This window comes from Schistocerca nitens, chromosome 1 (genome assembly GCF_023898315.1).
Source record: "Schistocerca nitens isolate TAMUIC-IGC-003100 chromosome 1, iqSchNite1.1, whole genome shotgun sequence".
Taxonomy (NCBI): Eukaryota; Metazoa; Arthropoda; class Insecta; order Orthoptera; family Acrididae; genus Schistocerca; species Schistocerca nitens.
This window is the reverse complement of record NC_064614.1, coordinates 889,781,562-889,804,352: the sequence shown is the minus strand read 5'-3', so window position 1 is coordinate 889,804,352 and position 22,791 is coordinate 889,781,562. Positions and strand designations below refer to the sequence as shown.

General features: G+C 40.3%; 1 protein-coding gene across 1 annotated transcript in view; it reads right to left on the bottom strand.

Moving 5' to 3' along the window:
* Positions 1-22,791, bottom strand: part of LOC126191735 (ubiquitin conjugation factor E4 A) — a 116,008-nt gene that overhangs the window by 85,877 nt on the left and 7,340 nt on the right. The window contains exon 2 of the mRNA XM_049932548.1: positions 2,445-2,639. Within this exon, the coding sequence (XP_049788505.1) occupies positions 2,445-2,639 (195 nt within the window). The remainder of the gene's footprint in view (positions 1-2,444; positions 2,640-22,791) is intronic.

The window sequence follows — 22,791 nt, the reverse complement described above, 5'->3', positions numbered from 1 at the left end:
CTATTTAAAATGCTTGAAAAATGAGTCACTTACTAATCTTTCAAAACTAAAATTATGTTAAATAAGGCTAGGTTTTGATTTTTATGATACTGTTATGTGATAATGTGGTTATCAAACAGGTTTTATGTATGGCAAAAATTTCAGTTGCTTATAAAACTTGTTCAACCTAAAAGTGGAAGCTCTCCTTTTCAGGGAATGTAGAACTATTTGGTACTGATCAATAGAAAAAAATCAAAATTTTATGGATTGATATTTTAGAAAAAAAATTCCATAAATTATAAAAAAAAGTTCAGAACGCTACAGTAAAAGAACTTCGACAGGTAAGACCAAAAGGAGGATTTCTTTGTAATCATAAAGCAATTATCTTTCAATTAAAAAACTCAACAAAATATCTAGAACTGTTCCAGAGACACAGCATTTTAAAATTTTTCCTAAAATTTGCATCTTCAAAATGGTATGCACACTGTCATCTTTTGAGGGCTGTATCTCGGAGTAGAAATTTTTTTGGAGAAAGCGAAAAAATTTGAGTTCCTTCCTTAGTTCTTCATTTTAACATATGCTAAATTCAATATAATCCAAGACTATGAAGGTAAGATTTTTTCCTACACTGCCTGAATCATATCGATTATGCAGCAAATGCTCTCCAAGTATTCGAACATAACCATTTCCAGTCACTGATTGGTTCAGTTGGACAAGAGGACCCAGTCCATTCCATGTCAACACAGCCCACACTATTATGGAGCCACCACTAGCTTGCATAGTGTCTTGCTAAAAACTTGGGTCCATGGATTCGTGAGATCCGTGCCACACTGAAATCCTATCACCAACTCTTACCAACTGAAACTGGGACTTATCTAACGAGGTCACAGTTTTTCAGTCATCTAGGGTCCAACCAATATGGTCACAAGCCCAGGAGAGGCGGCACTGCAAGTGATGTCATCCTGTTAGTGAAGCCGCTCGCATCAATCGTCTGCTGCCATAGCCCATTAGCATCAAATTTCCCCACACTGCCCTAATGGATATGTTCATCTTACTTACCACATTGATTTCTGCAGTTATTTCATGCAGTGTTGTTTGGATGTTAGCACTGAAAATTCTAAACAAACATTGCTGCTTGCGGTCATTAAGTGAAGGCCGTCGTCACCACATTTAACATGGTGAGAGGAAATGCCTGAAATTTGGTATTCTCAAACACTCTCAATGCTGTGGATCTCGGAATACTGAATTCCCTAACAAGTTCTGAAAGAGAATGTCCCATGTGTTTCACTCCAACTACTATTCCGTGTTCAATATCTAATTCCCGTTGTGCGCCCATAATCACATTGCAAACCTTTGCACATGAATCATCTGAGTACAAATGACAGCCCTGCCAACGCATTGCCTTTTATACCCTGTGTACACGATACTACAGCCATCTGTATATGTGCATATTGCTATTCCATGACTTTTGTCACCTAAATTTAGCAACAGTGAATTACAAATAACAAGCAAAAGAGTGATATGTTCAGCAAACCAGACAGAGAAACAGTAATGTCATTTGTCAATGAGGAAGTTCAAACCTTTAGCTCAGGATAGGAGCGCACAGAGGAACTATGTATGGCTCAGATTTACACTGAGGTGACAGAAGTAATCGGATAGCAACATGCACAAATACAGGTGGCGGTAGTATCACATACACAAGGCATAAAAGGACAATGCATTGGCAGGGCTGCATTTGAAAAATGGGTACCTGCTTTTTGTAAAATGTGTTCGGCACCAGCAAACAAGATTAACTTGCTTGTCTTCATTACAGTTTAATACAACCTGCCATTTCTCTTTCACCTACTACAATTCGATTCGCTGTTGCAGTAGTATAATCTCCCCTTGCTGAAAGCATCTTGACTGATTTGTATTTACCAGTAACTCCTTATGGATTTACCTTTCTTTCTCCTACCTCTTTTAGCTGCTATTATCTTTGTAAATCACAGGTATTTCCAAAGATATATCTGTTATCTCAGAAAGTTAATAAACAGTTTGTAGCGAAAGCTTGAATTTTGTGTGTATGTTTGAGTTTGTTTGTGTGTCTGTCGACCTGCCAGCACTTTCATTTGGTAAGTCACATCATCTTTGTTTTTAGATATAAAGTTAATAAGTATACGCACAACTTCATTATTAATTATTCTAGCATCTGAATACAATATCTGTCAACTTGCCTTCACTTCTGATCATACTGACTGCTTCAAATTTGTATTCCCTTTCTCTTCTTAACTCCTAAAAGATTCCACCATTACTGTACCTTCATGTGAAATTCGTCTTTTAATTCACTTGGGTGCCTTTATTTGGGATTTTTCTGTTCTATTTTTAAAGGTGTTAGTATAGTCCATATCACGAAGAACACAAATTACTTATAAACTAATCAACCATCTACACAGAAAGTTTTCAAATATTTATATACATATACAAACCTTAGTGTTGATGGCACCTGTTCCGGCAATGGAAAGGTGATGTCTCGCAACTTGGCTGGCATGAATGATATTCGTTCGGTCTCATTAGTTGCGTCAGTGGCCACCTGCACCAGCCATACAGCTGTCGCCACATGAAACTGCACCATAAGTGACAGTGAATGAGGTTCCAACAATGCTGCCCGTATGCTGAAACACCTATCGTACAGAACATACCAGTAAGACCTTTTTTTCATGTTGTGAGATATTTGAAAGTTATGGCAATTCAAAAAAGACACAGAAAAATTAAGTGGTGGTGCCATAATCACTTAATGTTTTAGCATCCTTTATAAACTGCCACATGTTAGCATCAAGTAGGGTATTGTTGTTGACAGGACATCAACAACCATAAATTCAGTTTCTGTCAATCACAATTAAACAAAACTCTAACTACTTCTACATCTACAGAGTGGGGAGCGGAACAGGGCAGAGGTGAACAAGAGAAGAAGAGAACTCAATGTGTGACATTCATTTTCATGCTGTACTGAAACACATTATGAAATGAATTCATCATTTTCCTATCTTCACTATACTAGAAGTCACTCAGCCCCCACAGATATCGCTTCTCTTCCTTCAGTATGTAAATGGTCCTTTTTTAACACAACACTGCATCACTGCATGTAAGTGGGCATGTTATTTAAACAATGCATCTGCTGATATGTAGGTTACTCGTACTAAGGAACCATGCAATTACATGCAGTGCACATATTCCTTCATCTTTCGTACATCTCAGTGTAGTTCACAACATACATATTCTCCTGTAAAATTTGTTGGAAATAATCACAGTTCAATAAGAGTGATAATTTGCAACATACAGCCTAGAATAAAACTAAACATTACTACATTCCATATATTTTTATTTAATAAATCATGAATTATTCTATGAAAAATTTTCCACCCCCCCCCCCCCCACCCCCCCCACCACCCCGCCTGATGTAATGACAGCTACCACAGTTACATACAAATGTAATTGAAAATGCTCTTTCTTAACGAATCTGTTTCACAAAGGATTTTTAATTTAGAAATTTATAGATAAAAGAACAGCATAAATAATTTCATGTACTAAAATTTTATCATGTCCACACACATACACAATAATCATAAATGGATAAGATGTGTTAGTGCATGAAAATGAATTGCGTTAACAGCTTGCACTTGTATCACATTATGACTAATATTGGTGTGCCCACACGACATACCGAGCAAGGTGACGCAGTGGTTAGCACACTGGACTCGCATTCAGGAGGACGACGGTTCAAAACCGCATACGGTCATCCTGATTTAGGTTTTCCGTGATTTCTCTAAATTGCTTTAGGTAACTGTGGGATGGTTCCTTTGAAAGGGCATGGCTGCCTTCCTTTCCTGTCCTTTCCTAATCCGATGGGATTGATGACTTCGCTGTTTGGTCCCCTCCTCCGAATAAACCAACCAACCCACATGATACTTGGTTTTTAAAACATGTCTTTGTGCTTCATAAAGTGTCAGTACCCCATGAGTTATCAGAATTGAACTACCTAGCCTAAGATTACAGTAACATTTCCTCCACAATTTTTTCATCCTCGTATCTATACACTAGACTATTGAACTTAGTATTTCTGTATTATTTTGTGATATCCGCCAATCAAAGATGATTCTCACTTTGGATCTTAACTATTAGAAGTAAATGCCAAATAAGACGGCTTGAAACACAATGAGACTTCTCACCTACCAAGTTTGGAAGCCAAGAAGTTATCACAAATTTTTTAAAATGCACAGTTAATTAGTATCTAAAGCACCCAAAGGCTACTACAGTCTCAAAAAATCAAATATACTGCATTCACATTTGGCATGGTGTAATAACTATTCAACACACACTAAAGACATAAATCTCTGTGCACGAAAAGCCAACTTAAAAATACTTCTCGCTCCTAGCAAGTGGTTAGATCCATAAGCATACTTTAAAGGCCCTCAAGTCCTTACTCAGGCATAACAGTGAAGTTATTTTCAATGGCACTTATATCTCTGCAGTGTAGTAGTTCTGAATTCGTTTACTGATACAAAACAAGCTCTTTGACTTCCATGCTAATGAGGCACAAATGCACAAGTTATCCACAGGAAAAACTGAGCAAGTACATCCTTACCACTACCAACAGCAAAAGAAAGAAAGAGAGTCATACTAATGCTTATTTGGAATTGTGTACTCAGGATCCATTCTCATTTAACTCTGTCAACAAAGACAAATTGTATCAGCTAGCTCAACATACTGAAGTCTGTACCAGGTACTCAAGAATAGACCATGTGAATATCCATGGCATTTTGTTCCAATAATATTCAGCAATATTTCTGAATTTGCTTTGGAATTTAAGGCTAAATTTACACTGCAACTCAAGCAGTGTCTTTCAGAGATAGGCATTGCTTTTGATGCAGATTTGTGGCCAGAGTACATATACAAGGATGGGGAAATGAAAACACCTTGTGAGGACACAAAAATGGTAATACATGATAAAAAAGAAATATTTATAGAAATGGAGCAGTCATCACTACGGATGACTTGTAAAACACTACATTTGTTACTGAGCAAGCAATAAATCTGAAACTTGCACTATCAAATTCTAAGCATCTCCCTTGTGTTGCACATATTCTATTAACTGTTTTGTATCACAGGTTAGATTGGGAGGGGGTGGGGGATAATGCTCCAGGAGCACTAAATTTACTGCAGGCATGCGGAAACTTAAAAACACACATTTAAAAAGAACTAGCCTGCATACATGCCTTGAAACCACAGATTAAATGATGGTGCAGACGCAAGAGACAATTGTTGACAAGCCCGAGTTAGTTGCAAATGTGACAGAAAAACATTGCACAGTCACTACTTCACCGTGTAGAAATGCATCATTTAATAGTTGAGTTTGTCAGATTTCTTGCCAAATTTCAACTCATTATTGAACAGGTACAGGCAGTAGAAGAACCTGACTATCCAGTTTCCACTGACACATTGTGATGAAATATTAATGTGATGTGTGGTTTTGTGGCAAAGTGCCAGACTACAGATCCAAAGATCTCATGATCAATTGCTGGTCAATCCTTGGATTTTTGTCTATCACTTATTGCTTCATTCTGGAAACGTTTGTTGATATGAAAAATGCTGAGGTGCATCATAGTTGGGAGTCTGCATTACACTGCAGGTCCTCCTACAAATAAATGTTCAAAGGTCAGAGGAAGGCAATGGTATACCAATCCAACAGGGCCATGCCTAGTTAAGCACTGTGATGTTCAAACCAATCTTTGGATTGAGGACAGTTTTAACTTTTTATTGATGTGTTCTTCAGAACAATCATTGGAATTTCAGGTGAGTACATTTTTCTGTCAGGCTTGTTAAGATTTGTGTAAGACATAAAACACTGAAACAGGCTCTGTGACATGCATTTACAGAAAATACATTTCACAATGAAATGAGTAAAAGGATTCCTAACAACAGATTGACATTTTATAGTCATATGCCTAAGCCTTAATACAAATCATTTGAAACAACTTAGTGCTACTGAAAAAGACTGGTCCAGCAGCTTGTGTGTGCTCTCCTGAACTCACAGATAAAGGATAAGCACATAAGTATGTTCCATTTCAAGAGGACATCAATGAAAAGAAAATTCCCCCACAATTGTCATTGCTAAAGAAACTTTACCTCTAATTTGTAATCTACATTACACACAGCCACAAAGCATTTGATGTATTAATTCTTATAGCTATCATCTGAGTGTGATTCTTTACAGTAAATTTTATCGCCTAATTCTTATTTGATATTCATTACATGAAACTATGTCGGGAAAACTGTACTGGTCACACCGATACACAAGACAGGAAATACAAGTAACATATTGAACTAAATAAAACAAAGATGATGTGACTTACCAAACGAAAGCGCTGGCATGTCGATACACACACAAACAAACACAAACATACACATAAAATTCAAGCTTTCGTAACCAACGGTTGCTTCATCAGGAAAGAGGGAAGGAGAGGGAAAGACGAAAGGATGTGGGTTTTAAAGAAGAGGGTAAGGAGTCATTCCAATGCCGGGAGCGGAAAGACTTACCTTAGGGGGAAAAAAAAAGGACAGGTATACACTTGCGCACACACACACATATCCATCTGCACATACACAGTCACAAGCAGACATTTGTAAAGGCAAAGAGTTCGGGCACAGATGTCAGTTGAGGCGGAAGTACAGAGGCAAAGATGTTGTTGAATGAAAGGTGAGGTATGAGAGGCGGCAACTATAAATTAGCGGAGGTTGAGGCCTGGTGGGTAACGAGAAGAGAGGATATACTGAAGGGCAAGTTTCCATCTCCGGAATTCTGACAGGTTGGTGTTAGTGGGAAGTATCCAGATAACCCGAACGGTGTAACACTGTGCCAAGATGTGCTGGCCGTGCACCAAGGCATGTTTAGCCACAGAGTAATCCTCATTACCAACAAACACTGTCTGTCTGTGTCCATTCATGCGAATGGACGTTTGTTGCTGGTCATTCCCACATAGAAAGCTTCACAGTGTAGGCAGGTCAGTTGGTAAATCACGTGGGTGCTTTCACACGTGGCTCTGCCTTTGATCGTGTACACCTTCTGGGTTACAGGACTGGAGTAGGTGGTGGTGGCAGGGTGCATGGGACAGGTTTTACACCGGGGGCGGTTACAAGGGTAGGAGCCGGAGGGTGGTGAAGGTGGTTTGGGGATTTCATAGGGATGAACCAAGAGGTTACGAAGGTTAGGTGTACGGCGGAAAGACACTCTTGGTGGAGTGGGGAGGATTTCATGAAGGATGGATCTCATTTCAGGGCAGGATTTGAGGAAGTCGTATCCCTGCTGGAGAGCCACATTCAGAGTCTGATCCAGTCCCGGAAAGTATCCCGTCACAAGTGAGGCACTTTTGGGGTTCTTCTGTGGGAGGTTCTGGGTTTGAGGGGATGAGGAAGTGGCTCTGGTAGTTTGCTTCTGTACCAGGTCGGGAGGGTACTTGCGGGATGCGAAAGCTGTTTTCAGGTTGTTGGTGTAATGGTTCAGGGATTTCGGACTGGAGCAGATTCGTTTACCATGAAGACCTAGGCTGTAGGGAAGGGACCGTTTGATGTGGAATGGGTGGCAGCTGTCATAATGGAGGTACTGTTGCTTGTTGGTGGGTTTGATGTGGACGGACGTGTGAAGCTGGCCATTGGAAAGATGGAGGTCAACATCAAAGAAAGTGGCATGAGATCTGGAGTAGGACCAGGTGAATCTGATGGAACCAAAGGAGTTGAGGTTTGAGAGGAAATTCTGGAGTTCTTTTTCACTGTGAGTCCAGATCATGAAGATGTCATCAATAAATCTGTACCAAACTTTGGTTGGCAGGCCTGGGTAACCAAGAAGGCTTCCTCTAAGTGACCCATAAATAGGTTGGCGTACGAGGGGGCCATCCTGGTACCCATGGCTGTTCCCTTTAATTGTTGGTATGTCTGGCCTTCGAAAGTGAAGAAGTTGTGAGCCAGGATGAAGCTGGCTAAGGTAATGAGGAAAGAGGTTTTAGGTAGGGTGGCAGGTGATCGGCGTGAAAGGAAGTGCTCCATCGCAGCGAGGCCCTGGACGTGCGGAATATTAGTGTATAAGGAAGTGGCATCAATGGTTACAAGGATGGTTTCCGGGGGTAACAGATTGGGTAAGGATTCCAGGCGTTCAAGAAAGTGGTTGGTGTCTTTGATGAAGGATGGGAGACTGCATGCAATGGGTTGAAGGTGTTGATCTACATAGGCAGAGATATGTTCTGTGAGGGCTTGGTAACCAGCTACAATGGGGCGGCCGGGATGATTGGGTTTGTGAATTTTAGGTAGAAGGTAGGGGTGCAGGGTGTCGGTGGGGTCAGGAGGTTGATGGAGTCAGGTGAAAGGTTTTGTAGGGGGCCTAAGGTTCTGAGGATTCCTTGTAGCTCCGCCTGGACATTAGGAATGGGATTACCTTGGCAAACTTTGTATGTAGTGTTGTCTGAAAGCTGACGCAGTCCCTCAGCCACATACTCCCGACGATCAAGTACCACGGTCGTGGAACCCTTGTCCGCCAGAAGAATGACGATGGATTGGTCAGTCTTCAGATCACGGATAGCCTGGGCTTCAGCAGTGGTGATGTTGGGAGTAGGATTAAGGTTTTTTAAGAAGGATTGAGAGGCAAGGCTGGAAGTGAGAAATTCCTGAAAGGTTAGGAGAAGGTGATTTTGAGAAAGAGGAGGTGGGTCCCGCTGTGACGGAGGACGGAAATGTTCCAGGCAGGGTTCAATTTGAATAGTGTCTTGGGGAGTTGGATCATTAGGAGTAGGATTAGGATCATTTTTCTTCGTGGCAAAGTGATATTTCCAGCAGAGAGTACGAGTGTAGGACAGTAAATCTTTGACGAGGGCTGTTTGGTTGAATCTGGCAGTAGGGCTGAAGGTGAGGCCTTTGCATAGGACAGAGGTTTCGGATTGGGAGAGAGGTTTGGAGGAAAGGTTAACTACACCCACGTGATTTACCAACTGACCTGCCTACACTGTGAAGCTTTCTATGTGGGAATGACCAGCAACAAACTGTCCATTTGCATGAATGGACACAGACAGACAGTGTTTGTTGGTAATGAGGATCACCCTGTGGCTAAACATGCCTTGGTGCACGGCCAGCACATCTAGGCACAGTGTTACACTGTTCGGGTTATCTGGATACTTCCCACTAACACCAAGGCATCATCCTGACGTAAACTTTTAGGAAGGTCTAAGACACAGACGCAGGGCGGGGGGGAGAATTGTACAGATCTTCAGATCAAATACGTTGTTTACTATTACAATAAAACTTATACATATGTTCCCCAATCGTAATGACATCACTGGAGGATATTTAAATAATCCAGTAATCTACTGTGATAATTAAAATTATATAAATGGTGTGAAAAATACTAACTAACTTCTCTGAAGACTAGCTAGAACAAATATTTGGGAATCTGACCCATGAAGAACATTTATTAGATCTATGGGCAAATAATGGAACTCCATAACATAGTCCAAAACATAGTCCACGGAGATCAGTGACCTGATGCTATATTTAAAATATGAACAGCTGAGATCACAATAACATTTCCTTATTAACCAGTTTCGTCTTATCTACAAGTCATCTTGTGAGTTTTTTGGAGGGGCGGGGGGGGGGGGGGGGGGAGGCTGTAGCTAGTGCTGGCAGTTCCTCTAATTTTTCGTGATATCATGATCATACATGCTGCCAGCACCAGGGGACAAAAAAAACACAACTGAAGATGGCTTGTAGATAAGCCAAAACTGGTTAAAAATGAAATGTTATTGCGATCTCGACTGTTAATTTTTAAAAAATAGAACTGACCTCTTTAAGCATGCTTACATTGAAATGATGTCAATGACCATGAAGCTGTTGTAGTGGCAGTGATTACAAAGATCAACTAAAACAAATAGATTTACATGTTCAGGAAAGCAAATAAAGATGTAGAAATAGCATATCTCAAAAAAGAACTTCTAAGCTTTATCTTTGGGCACAAGCACGTACAGGAATTGTTGTTTAAGTTGTCAAAGCACTGGACAGAAATGTACACAACAAAGTAGTTAATTATGGGAAGGACCCTCCCTGGTATATAGTCTCTGTACAGAAACAGACTGACGCACAACATATGTAAAATAAAAGATAGGGCTGCAAAGAGACTGCTCCTAAATGTAAAATGTTTGGCTGTCAGAAGGACAATGCATGAAGTCTTCGGCATAGCAGAATTTTATCAAAAGACTTCTCACAAAACCCGCAGAAATTTGTGTCATACATAAAATCTGTCACTAGCAGAGTTAAAGTTCAGGTGTCAGATCAATAACATTAACTGTCATTAGATGTGTCTTTAGTCATAAAATGCTTTCTTTCTGGATATATTAAAGAAATCACCTGTTCCCATAACTTATTCATCCAAAAGCTGCCATCACGACTCATCAGATCCTCCGTCAAACATTTTCTTCCCTCTGGTAGCAAACTTTTTTATGAAAGACTTTGAGGAGAGGGCACTCAATTTGGAAGAAATTAAACAAAAGTTTTCTGGTGATATGCATATGATACTTTTGTAGTTTCGCCCCACAGTGAAGAAGAACTGTCACGCTTTCTGCAGCACCTGAGTTCCATCTACAAGAATATCAAATTTATGATGGAAGGGGAGCAAGGCAACTTTTGGCTATTTTTGGATGTCTTGGTCAGTCGACAAATGGATGGGTCATTGGAGCATTGCATGTACGGTAATCCCACACATACATACCTGTATTTGCACATGTCTAGTTGCCATCAGCCATCACAAACTATGGGCGTAATTCGAATGTTGGTGCACCAGGCACATGTATCTGTTGGAGACAGCCATACAAAGGAGCTGGGGCATTTAAAATCTCTGTTCAAAGATAATAAGTATTCTCCACATCAGATCAGCATAGCTTTAAGGAGGAAGAAAATCGACCATCCACAAAGTCAAGAGGAATCCAGAGCAACTCCCCCACACGCCAGCAATATTTCATCTAAATTAGGCAGTATTTCAAAGTAATCTTCCACCTACCTACAAAGACTTGTGCTCTTCTTGGTTCAGCAAAGGATGATCTGGGATTGTGAAGGGCTGGACTCTACAGAACACTTTGCCACTGTGACAAAACCTACAGTGGTCAGACAAAATTTACAGTGCACGAAACACGCATTGAATAGGATTGTCACACTCACCTTTCGCAACTGAGTAAGTCAGCCATAACTGAGCACTGTAGTCTTTCTGGTATTCAATTGTTAAAGAGTCAGTGGAAATACGTGTAGTGGAAGATCTGATTAACCATGACGGGAGCTCTCAACTGGATAAGGCATGGTACCCAATGATTTCTTTAATATCTTCAGAAAGAAAACATTCTATGACTAGTGACACACCTCGCAACAATTAATTTTATTAATTTGGCACCTGAATTTTAGCTCCACGAGCTGACATTCTCACAGAGAGCACATACGTAGTATCACCATTACTCATGTGCTTACACACCAAAGATGGAGCAATATTCGAACATGACACAAAGCTCAACAGAGCTTACTCATGCAGTAGCTGCTTTTGCACATGTGTCTCAGTGCTGACAGATGATGTCATGCAATGCGAGTCTTCTCAATCAGCTTTGCAAGTTAGATCTTTGGCAGTTCGAATAATAGGTTTTTGCTTTCTCAATTGTTTGAACTGTGTTTAGTGCATTTCACTGTGATTTATAATGATAAAGGCAAAATTGGGAAACCAACTGTTTGTGATGATAAAGGATCCTGCGACAAATATGAATTTTTTTGTCACGTATGCATGCATGTCTGAATGCACGTTGCACTATACTATAGACACACTGTCAAATACAGATACTGCACTAATGTATTTCGTGCCAAAGCCAAGGCAACCTGATGAGAAGCATAATTAAGTCTCTTCCCTTGCAGGAATCACATGATTGTGCAAGCATTACAAGATGCAAATACGAGGACTCCTTTTGGGTCGGTCCTGGAAGTGCACTCAGATGCCGAAGTGGTTAAGGCAACTGCTTGCGACAAAAAGGAAATCTGGGTTTGAGTCCCAGTCCACCACAATTTTTCTTATGCATCCAGTAAATTGTATAGTAGTTGTAGTATCACATTCACAATTTCTGAATACATTTCATGATATCTGCAATGAGTTGTAGAACACACAGCTTCCCAAGAATAAATACAAGTGGGAATATCCTTCCAAGATCAAAACTGCTTCAACAACCTCACCTAGACCCCATACTACGCAACAAGTCAATCTGTAACTACAACTCATAAAGCAAAGCTAATGCAGACACAAAAGAAATACTGTCAGTGTTCTCCTGTCTTTCTGTTTGTGCATGGATGATGCCACATGCCATATCACCACTACATCATGACGTGGAACAGACATCTGGTATTGGTAGGTTCATTTGACCCTTTCAATGTAGTGTCCCACTTGTGTATGACTCCTCTATGCAAATCAGTGAGAATAAATAATGATCCCAAGACAAATGTTTCTACGAACAGTTTACAGGAGATAACTTGTGATGTAATTTACAATGAACCAAATGCTAACGTAAATTTTAATATATTCCATGACAAATTCATATCATTATTTAAAAACAGCTTTCCGCGTAAGGTAATCAGAAAGGACACTAAACAGTCATGTAAAAAACTGTGGATCACTAAAGGGATTAAAGTATCTTGTGAGATGAAAAGGAAATGTATCTTTGGTGAGAATAAGTAGGGATCGTGAAGTAGTTGCACAGTACAAAAACTACTCAAAATTAGTAAGAACTGTTATTCAAAAACCAAGGAAAGTGCACATAATATCAGTACTTCCGACAACACTTAAGGCTATATGGCATGTAGTGAAACGAGAGATACACTCCTGGAAATGGAAAAAAGAACACATTGACAGCGGTGTGTCAGACCCACCATACTTGCTCCGGACACTGCGAGAGGGCTGTACAAGCAATGATCACACGCACGGCACAGCGGACACACCAGGAACCGCGGTGTTGGCCGTCGAATGGCGCTAGCTGCGCAGCATTTGTGCACCGCCACCGTCAGTGTCAGCCAGTTTGCCGTGGCATACGGAGCTCCATCGCAGTCTTTAACACTGGTAGCATGCCGCGACAGCGTGGACGTGAACCGTATGTGCAGTTGACGGACTTTGAGCGAGGGTGTATAGTGGGCATGCGGGAGGCCGGGTGGACGTACCGCCGAATTGCTCAACACGTGGGGCGTGAGGTCTCCACAGTACATCGATGTTGTCGCCAGTGGTCGGCGGAAGGTGCACGTGCCCGTCGACCTGGGACCGGACCGCAGCAACGCACGGATGCACGCCAAGACCGTAGGATCCTACGCAGTGCCGTAGGGGACCGACGCAGTGCCTTAGGGGACCGCACCACCACTTCCCAGCAAATTAGGGACACTGTTGCTCCTGGGGTAGCGGCGAGGACCATTCGCAACCGTCTCCATGAAGCTGGGCTACGGTCCCGCACACCGTTAGGCCGTCTTCCGCTCACGCCCCAACATCGTGCAGCCCGCCTCCAGTGGTGTCGCGACAGGCGTGAATGGAGGGACGAATGGAGACGTGTCGTCTTCAGCGATGAGAGTCGCTTCTGCCTTGGTGCCAATGATGGTCGTATGCGTGTTTGGCGCCGTGCAGGTGAGCGCCACAATCAGGACTGCATACGACCGAGGCACACAGGGCCAACACCCGGCATCATGGTGTGGGGAGTGATCTCCTACACTGGCCGTACACCACTGGTGATCGTCGAGGGGACACTGAATAGTGCACGGTACATCCAAACCGTCATCGAACCCATCGTTCTACCATTCCTAGACCGGCAAGGGAACTTGCTGTTCCAACAGGACAATGCACGTCCGCATGTATCCCGTGCCACCCAACGTGCTCTAGAAGGTGTAAGTCAACTACCCTGGCCAGCAAGATCTCCGGATCTGTCCCCCATTGAGCATGTTTGGGACTGGATGAAGCGTCGTCTCACGCGGTCTGCACGTCCAGCACGAACGCTGGTCCAACTGAGGCGCCAGGTGGAAATGGCATGGCAAGCCGTTCCACAGGACTACATCCAGCATCTCTACGATCGTCTCCATGGGAGAATAGCAGCCTGCATTGCTGCGAAAGGTGGATATACACTGTACTAGTGCCGACATTGTGCATGCTCTGTTGCCTGTGTCTATGTGCCTGTGGTTCTGTCAGTGTGATCATGTGATGTATCTGACCCCAGGAGTGTGTCAATAAAGTTTCCCCTTCCTGGGACAATGAATTCACGGTGTTCTTATTTCAATTTCCAGGAGTGTAGGATGACCAGCCACACAACAAGATATCATCACTATTAAATTGAATGGAAGGACTATAAATAATGAGTCACAGGTAACAAATGTATTTAGTAACCATTTATTAAATATAGTACAAAGCATAGGGAAAATAGTTCAAGAGCAAAATCACAGCAATATGTTGAAAATGTACTTGTCACGAAATTCAATCATATGAGTGTGTCATCAACTTCGCCTTCTAAAATTAAGAAAACTACACATTCTCTCAAAAATAAAAGTTTATCTGGTTCTGAGGGTGTTTCCAATAGAGTACCAAAAATTTGTTCCCATATAATAAGCCCAGTCTTATCTGAGATATGTAATGCATCACTAGCTCAAGGCATTTTTCCAGACAAACTGAAATATGCCATTGTTAAATTCCTCTCTAAGAAAGGTGATAAGAGAGATGTCAACAACTACCAACCTGTTTCACTGCTGGGACTTAACTTCTGAGGTCATCAGTCCCCTAGAACTTAGAACTACTTAAACCTAAATAACCTAAGGACATCACACACATCCATGAGGCAGGATTTGAACCTGCGACTGTAGCGGTCGAGCGGTTTCAGACTGTAGCGCATAGAACCGCTCGGCCACCCCGGCCGGCTGCTGACATCATTTTCCAACATTTTTAAGAAGGTGATGCATTCTGGAATAGTATGTCACCTTAGCAACAATAGTATTCTTAGCAAACCACAGTTTGGGTTTCTGAAGGGTTGTTCTCCTGATAATGCCATTTACACATTCACTCACTAAATTCTACAAGTGTTAAATAATAAAATAGTGCCACTTGGTATTTTCTACGAACTCTCTAAGGCATTTGGCTATGTGAATCACAGTATTCTCCTAGATCAATTTACTTTTATGGAATTGATGGTATAGCCATCCAAAAGAATGCAGTAAGTTGTACTCAGTAATTCAAGCAATATAGTACAGGGACATAATTCTGACTGGGGAGAAATCACATATGGGATTCCCCAAGGTTCAGTATTAGGTCCTCTACTGTTCCACATATTTGTTAATGAACTTCCGTCTAGTACATAACAAGCAGAATTAGTTGTTTTTGCATATGACACTAGTATTGCAACCAATCCAAGTGTATGTACAGAAACCAGAGAAATGGTAAACAAAGTTCTTAAAAGTATCATTGGTTTGTTTTCTGTGAATGGTCTCACACTCAGTTTTAAAAAGACACAACATATTCATTCCCGCACAACTAGAGGTACTACACCAATGATAAGTGTAACATATGGCAAGGAATTAGTAAACAGTGTGGAAACTTCAGAATTCTTAGGGACCCATATTGATTAGAATTTAAATTGGAAAAAAAAAACACATTTTGAAACTCTTAAAACAACTTAGTTCAGCCACATATGCACTTACAATCATTGTAAATCTTGCGGAGAAGCAAATCAGTAAGTTGACATATTTTCAGTCAATAATGTCATACAGAATAACGTTCTGGAGTAACTCGGCTTTAAGAAAGTCTTCATTGTACAAAAACGTGATGTAAGAGTAATATGTGGCACTCACTATCATCTTGTAGACATCTGTTAAAGGAGTTGGGCATTCTAACTATTGCTTCATAGTATATTTATTCCCTCATGAAGTTTGTTGCAAATAATCCACTACATTTCAAAAGGAACAATGAGGTAGATAATTACAGTACCAGAAGGAAGAACAACTTTCTTTACTCCACATTAAAGTTGTCTTTAGCACAAAAGGGATACACAATGCTGCAACAAAAATGTTTGACCATTTTCCCAGTTATATAAAATGTCTTACACACAGAAAAGTAAAATCTGATAACAAACTGAGAAAGTTTCTCCTTGACAACTCTTTCTATTCTGTATTACCACATTATGTAAAAGGTGATGTGTAGGAGTTACAAACTCACGTCTGCAATGTTTTTTTTTTTTTCCTTTTAATGGAAAAAACTTAGAAATGTTCAGATTGTAATAAAACGTACAAATTAATTTCCGATGTGAATGTAAAATCTATTGTGAAAATGATCCATGGAACATGTAAATAACCAATGCAACTATGATATACAAAACAAAAAGACAGATTCTTCAACATTTGCAGTCCTTAGTAAAATACCACTGAAATTTCAGAAATTGAGTACAAGTTTTAGTAACGCACTGTAACAAATATAGGAGCTATGAGAAAAATGCACAGTAAAAAAAATTCTACCATTCTTTAACAAAGAAATGAATACCAAACAGATTCATAAACCCACAGAATGTATGGATGAAACCTAGCCAGACTGCTGTTTATGGACTGACTTTTATTACGGTAATGACGGTACCATGAAAAGGATAGACTGCTACTCTTCATACAGAGAAGTTGAATTGCAGATTGGCACAACAAAAAGACTGTTATACACATGAGCTTTTGGCCAAAAGGTCTTCTTCTAATGTAGAAAATGAAGGCCTTTTAGCCGAAAGCTCACATGTATAGCAGTCTTTTTGTTGTGCCTGTCTGTGACTCAATGCCTCCTTTATAAGCTGTGTAGCAATCTACCCATTTCATAATATTGACATTATTCTATACTGTATTTTCCATTGTTTGTTTCATCAGGCCAAACATAAATGGATGTCCATTGAGATACAACGTACAGGTCAGAGGTTGTCAATGGAAGAATTTATATGGGTTTGCTAGTTAGTTACTTTGATTTTGTGTATTGTGGGTGGTGGCTTTGTGTTTGTGTTAGGCGTTATTACTGCTGTGTGCTTCTTATAGTCGGAAATTTAATAATGTTTTTCTTTTTTGTCAGCAAGAGATATAACAGAGTAATCTCAAAGTAAGTCATGTCTTGTTACATTGAGTTAAGATATGTACTGAAATTGATGATGATGATGATGATGATGATGATGATGCAAAGGTTCAATGAATTTCGGGGGTTTTCTTGTTAGTCTTTTGTAACTGTGTCAGATTGTGGTTAGTAGGTATCGTCGATATTGGTTTACCATTGCTGGTCCAGTTACTTTTTAATATCAGTTATGTAAGTGAGACTTAGTTTTAGATAAATTGAGCAAGTGGAGGTTTGTATAACGGCTTTGACAGTTTGAGTGTGTTGGCAATCAAGTGAAATTTGCAGTACTGGGTTTTCAAGCTGTTTATGGGTTTCTTGCATTGAGGGCTTCATTTGAGCTACATAGTTCTAGTGAAATTTGTGATACTGGGTTTTTGAGTTGTGTGGCAATTCGTCTGAGCTATATAGGTGAACTGAAATTTACTATACAAGTGGTTTTCATTTCTGCATTTTATAGCTGTGCTGAAAGTTGAGAATTTTTTGTGCTTGACTTTTTGATTAATATTTGTCTTGAATGTGTCATTATACTGATTGTCACATATTTAATTTGTCCCCATCTAACACCCACTACTTCCTGCGATTATTTTATTGCTGGAATTAAATATTGTATGTGTTATTTATGTTTCTTTTCAGATGTAATGAGCGGTGTCATGGTCACCATAATATACAGTTGAAACAGGGATGCCCGCCATCCTGAAGATATGACAGGTCAGAACACACAGACAGAACCACAACTTTCAGTAGTCCCCTAGATGGCACATATGCCCCCCCCCCCCCCACACACACACACACTACTAGACAGAAAACACATGACTCTGACACCTGATACAACAAAACTGCCGACTAAAAGACTGCTAAAAGTGCAAGTATCTATGAGAATGACAGTGTCCCCAATTGGAAAATAGCAAGGACAATTAATGATGAAACTATTCAGACTTTTAAATCACATCTCCAATCCATAGACTGGAGATCTGCGTATAATTTAGAAAATGTCAATTAAAAATATAAAAATACAATCTATTCAGCAATGAAGTGGCACCGGCACCAATATTTGAAAGTAGGCCTACCTTTAAAAAAAAAAGGGGGGGGGGGCTGGATTACCACCGGTATTAAGATTTCATACAAAAGGAAACGAGAACTGTACATCAACACAAAAAATTCAAACAACCACAACCAGCTGAATTACTATAAAAAAAATACTGTAAAATACTAAGTAAAGTTATTCAGAAGTCAAAAAGTTTGTATCTATGCTCAAAATTAATAAATCTAGTAACAAAATCAAAACAGTATGGGAAGCGACAAGGAGTGAGACTGGTGGAAATTGCCCCAGGTCCCAAAACATTGTTCTCAGTAATGAAAGTAGACAAGTACAAAATCAAGAGATTGTGGCAAAAAAATTTAATGAGCACTTTTTAAGTGTTGCTGAGCAAACAGGACACAAATGCTCCTTAGAAGATACCTTAAAAATACTGAAAGGCCATTTTCCGAACTCCCCAGAGCAGATAGGTACAGCCCCTATAACAGCAAAGGAAGTAAGAAAAACCATTAGTGTCGACGACATCTCCAGCCAACTGCTAAAAACCTGCTGCAATCAGTTCAGTGAAGTCCTAGCTCATATATTCAATGGCTCTCTGAAACAAGGTACCTTCCCTGATGGGATGAAGTGTGCTATTGTAAAGCCCCTCTACAAAAAAGGAGACATCTCAGATGTTACAAACTATCGTCCTATCTCTCTTTTGACTACATTTTCTAAAGTCCTTGAAAAATTAATATATACCCAGCAAACCTTGCAATAATTAGTAAAAACCATGTTGGATTCAGCGAAGGCCTCTCCACAACTGAAGCTATAGTTTCATTTACAGTATCGTTTTGGAATGCCTTGCCAAGAAGACACTGCGTGTGAGCTTATTTTGCGATCTGTCTAAGGGCTTCTACTGTGTCAGATCACAGAATACTTATAGAGAAAGTGTGCCACTATGGACTCTGAGGATAAATGGGCAACTGGCTCAAATCCTATTTACAAAGCAGACAACAGAAAATAGTGTTAGACTATAATAATACACAGGTAGAAGCAGTAGAGTCCGACTGAGGAACGGTAAATTATGCGGTTCCACAAGGTTCTTCCCTTGGTCCCCTGCTATTTCTCATACATATTAATGAACTACCTTTGTCCTCCCCCCATGAACCATGGACCTCGGAGTTGGTGGGGAGGCTTGCATGCCTCAGTGATACAGATGGCCGTACCGTAGGTGCAACCACAACGGAGGGGTATCTGTTGAGAGGCCAGACAAACGTGTGGTTCCTGAAGAGGGGCAGCAGACTTTTCAGTAGTTGCAGGGGCAAAAGTCTGGATAATTGACTGATCTGACCTTGTAACACTAACCAAAATGGCCTTGATAGACACAAAGCCCACACCTACAACAGTAGTACAAGTTTATATGCCAACTACCTCTGCAGATGTTGAAAAAATTGACGAAATGTATGATGAGATAAAAGAAATTATTCGGGTATGGAAGGGAGATGAAAATTTAATAGTCATGGGTGACTGGAATTAGAGAGTAGGAAAAGGGGGAGAAGGAAACATAGTAGGTGAATATGGATTGGGGGTAAGAAATGAAAAAGGAAGCCATCTGGTAGAATTCTGCACAGAGCATAACTTAATCATAGCTAACACTTGGTTCAAGAATCATAAAAGAAGGTTGTATACCTGGAAGAATCCTGGAGATACTAAAAGGTATCAGATAGATTATATAATGGTAAGACAGAGATTTAGGAACCAGGTTTAAAATTGCTAGACATTTCCAGGGGCAGATGTGGACTCTGACCACAATCTATTGGTTATGAACTGTAGATTAAAACTGAAGAAACTGCGCAAAGGTGGGAATTTAAGGAGATGGGATATGGATAAACTGAAAGAACCAGAGGTTGTACAGAGTTTCAGGGAGAGCATAAGGGAACAACTGACACGAATGGGGGAAAGAAATACTATACAGTAGAAGAAGAATGAGTAGCTCTGAGGGATGAAGTAGTGAAGGCAGCAGAGGATCAAGCAGGTAAAAAGACAAGGGATAGTAGAAATCCTTGGATAACAGAAAAAATATTGAACTTAATTGATGAAAGGAGAAAATATAAAAATGCAGTAAATGAAGTAGGCAAAAAGGAATATAGACGTCTCAAAAATGAGATCGACAGGAAGTGCAAAATGTCTGAGCAGGGATGGCTAGAGGACAAATGTAAGGATGTAGAGGCTTATCTCACAAGGGGTAAGATAGGTACTGCCTACAGGAAAATTCAAGAGACATTTGGAGAAAAGAGAACCACTTGTATGAATATCAAGAGCTCAGATGGAAACCCAGTTCTAAGCAAAGAAGGGAAAGCAGAAAGGCGGAAGGAGTATATAGAGGGTCTATACAAAGGCGATGTACTTGAGGAAAATGGAAATGGAACAGGATGTAGTTGAAGACGAAATGGGAGATACCATACTGCGTGAAGAGTTTGACAGAGCACTGAAAGAACTGAGTCGAAACAAGGGCCCGGGGGTAGACAACATTCCATTATAACTACTGATAGCTTTGGGAGAGCCAGCCCTGACAAAACTCTACCATCTGGTGAGCAAGATGTATGATACGGGCGAAATACCCTCAGACTTCAAGAAGAATATAATAATTCCAATCCCAAAGAAAGCAGGTATTGACAGATGTGAAAATTACCGAACTATCAGTTTAATAAGTCACAGCTGCAAAATACTAACGCGAATTCTTTACAGACGAATGGAAAAACTGGTAGAAGCGGACCTCGGGGAAGATCAGTTTGGATTCCGTAGAAATGTTGGAACAGGTGAGGCAATACTGACCTTACGACTTATCTTAGAAGAAAGATTAAGGAAAGGGAAACCTACGTTTCTAGCATTTGTAGACTTAGAGAAAGCTTTTGACAATGTTGATTGGAATACTCTCTTTCAAATTCTGAAGGTGGCTGGGGTAAAATACAGGGAGCGAAAGGCTATTTACAATTTGTACAGAAACCAGATGGCAGTTATAAGAGTCGAGGGGCATGAAAGGGAAGCAGTGGTTGGGAAGGGAGTGAGACAGGGTTGTAGCCTATCCCCGATGTTATTCAATCTGTATATTTAGCAACCAGTAAAGGAAACAAAAGAAAAATTTGGAGTAGGTATTAAAATCCATGGAGAAGAAATAAAAACTTTGAGGTTCGCCGATGACATTGTAATTCTGTCAGAGACAGCAAAGGACCTGGAAGAGCAGTTGAACGGAATGGACAGTGTCTTGAAAGGAGGATATACGATGAACATCAACAAAAGCAGAATGAGGATAATGGAATCTAGCCAAATTAAGTCAGGTGATGCTGAGGGAATTAGATTAGGAAATGAGACACTTAAAGTAGTAAAGGAGTTTTGCTATTTGGGGAGCAAAATAACTGATGATGGTCGAAGTAGAGAGGATATAAAATGTAGACTGGCAATGGCAAGGAAAGAGTGTCTGAAGAAGAGAAATTTGTTAACATCGAGTACAGATTTAAGTATCAGGAAGTCTTTTCTGAAAGTATTTGTATGGAGTGTAGCCATGTACAGAAGTGAAACATGGACAATAAATAGCTTGGACAAGAAGAGAATAGAAGCTTTCGAAATGTGATGCTACAGAAGAATGCTGAAGATTAGATGGATAGATCACATAACTAATTAGGAGGTATTGAATAGAATTGGGGAGAAGAGGAGTTTGTGGTGCAGCTTGACAAGAAGAAGGGACCGGTTGGTAGGACATCAAGGGATCACAAATTTAGCATTGGAGGGCAGCATGGAGGGTAAAAATCATAGAGGGAGACCAAGAGATGAATACACTAAGCAGATTCAGAAGGATGTAGGTTGCAGTAAGTACTGGGAGATGAAGAAGCTTGCACAGGATAGAGTAGCATGGAGAGCTGCATCAAACCAGTCTCAGGACTGAAGACCACAACAACAACAACAACAACAACAACCTTTGTCCTCAAACAAAGCAAGCAACTTTATGTTTGCATATGACACAAGTATTGTGATAGACAACAAGACATCCACGGAGCTAGGAATTAAATGCCAAACAATTACTTGTGGATGCCCTTAATGGTTCACAGTAAATTCTCTATAAATAAACCTCAGCAAAACCGCTTACATTCATTTAGATTCTGGACACAAAAGCCCACAGGAATAAACATTCTACATGAGAGCCAGCAGATACAGAGGGTAGATCATTTGAAATTCTTGGGCGTACTTATAGATAACAGGCTTAATGGGGAACACTGCATCCAGCAAACTCTGAAAAGACTTAGTTCAGCAACATTTGCCATCTGGTTAATTACCAAATTGGAGACGTCAATGTCTCAAAATACTCTGGCTACTTCCAGTCACTTATGTGTTAAGGAATAATCTTCTGAGGGAATTCACCACTGTCAAAAAAAGTTTTTGCAAATCAGAAAAAGGTTTGTTGTCCGAATTCTTGTGGAGTGTCTACACTAACCTGAAGTCACAACCTTTTTAAGCAAATAGGAACACTAACCACTACTTCACAATATCTCTTTTCAGTCATGACATTCGCAATCCTTCTCAGTATGAAACAACTGAAACATACCACCACCATAACACA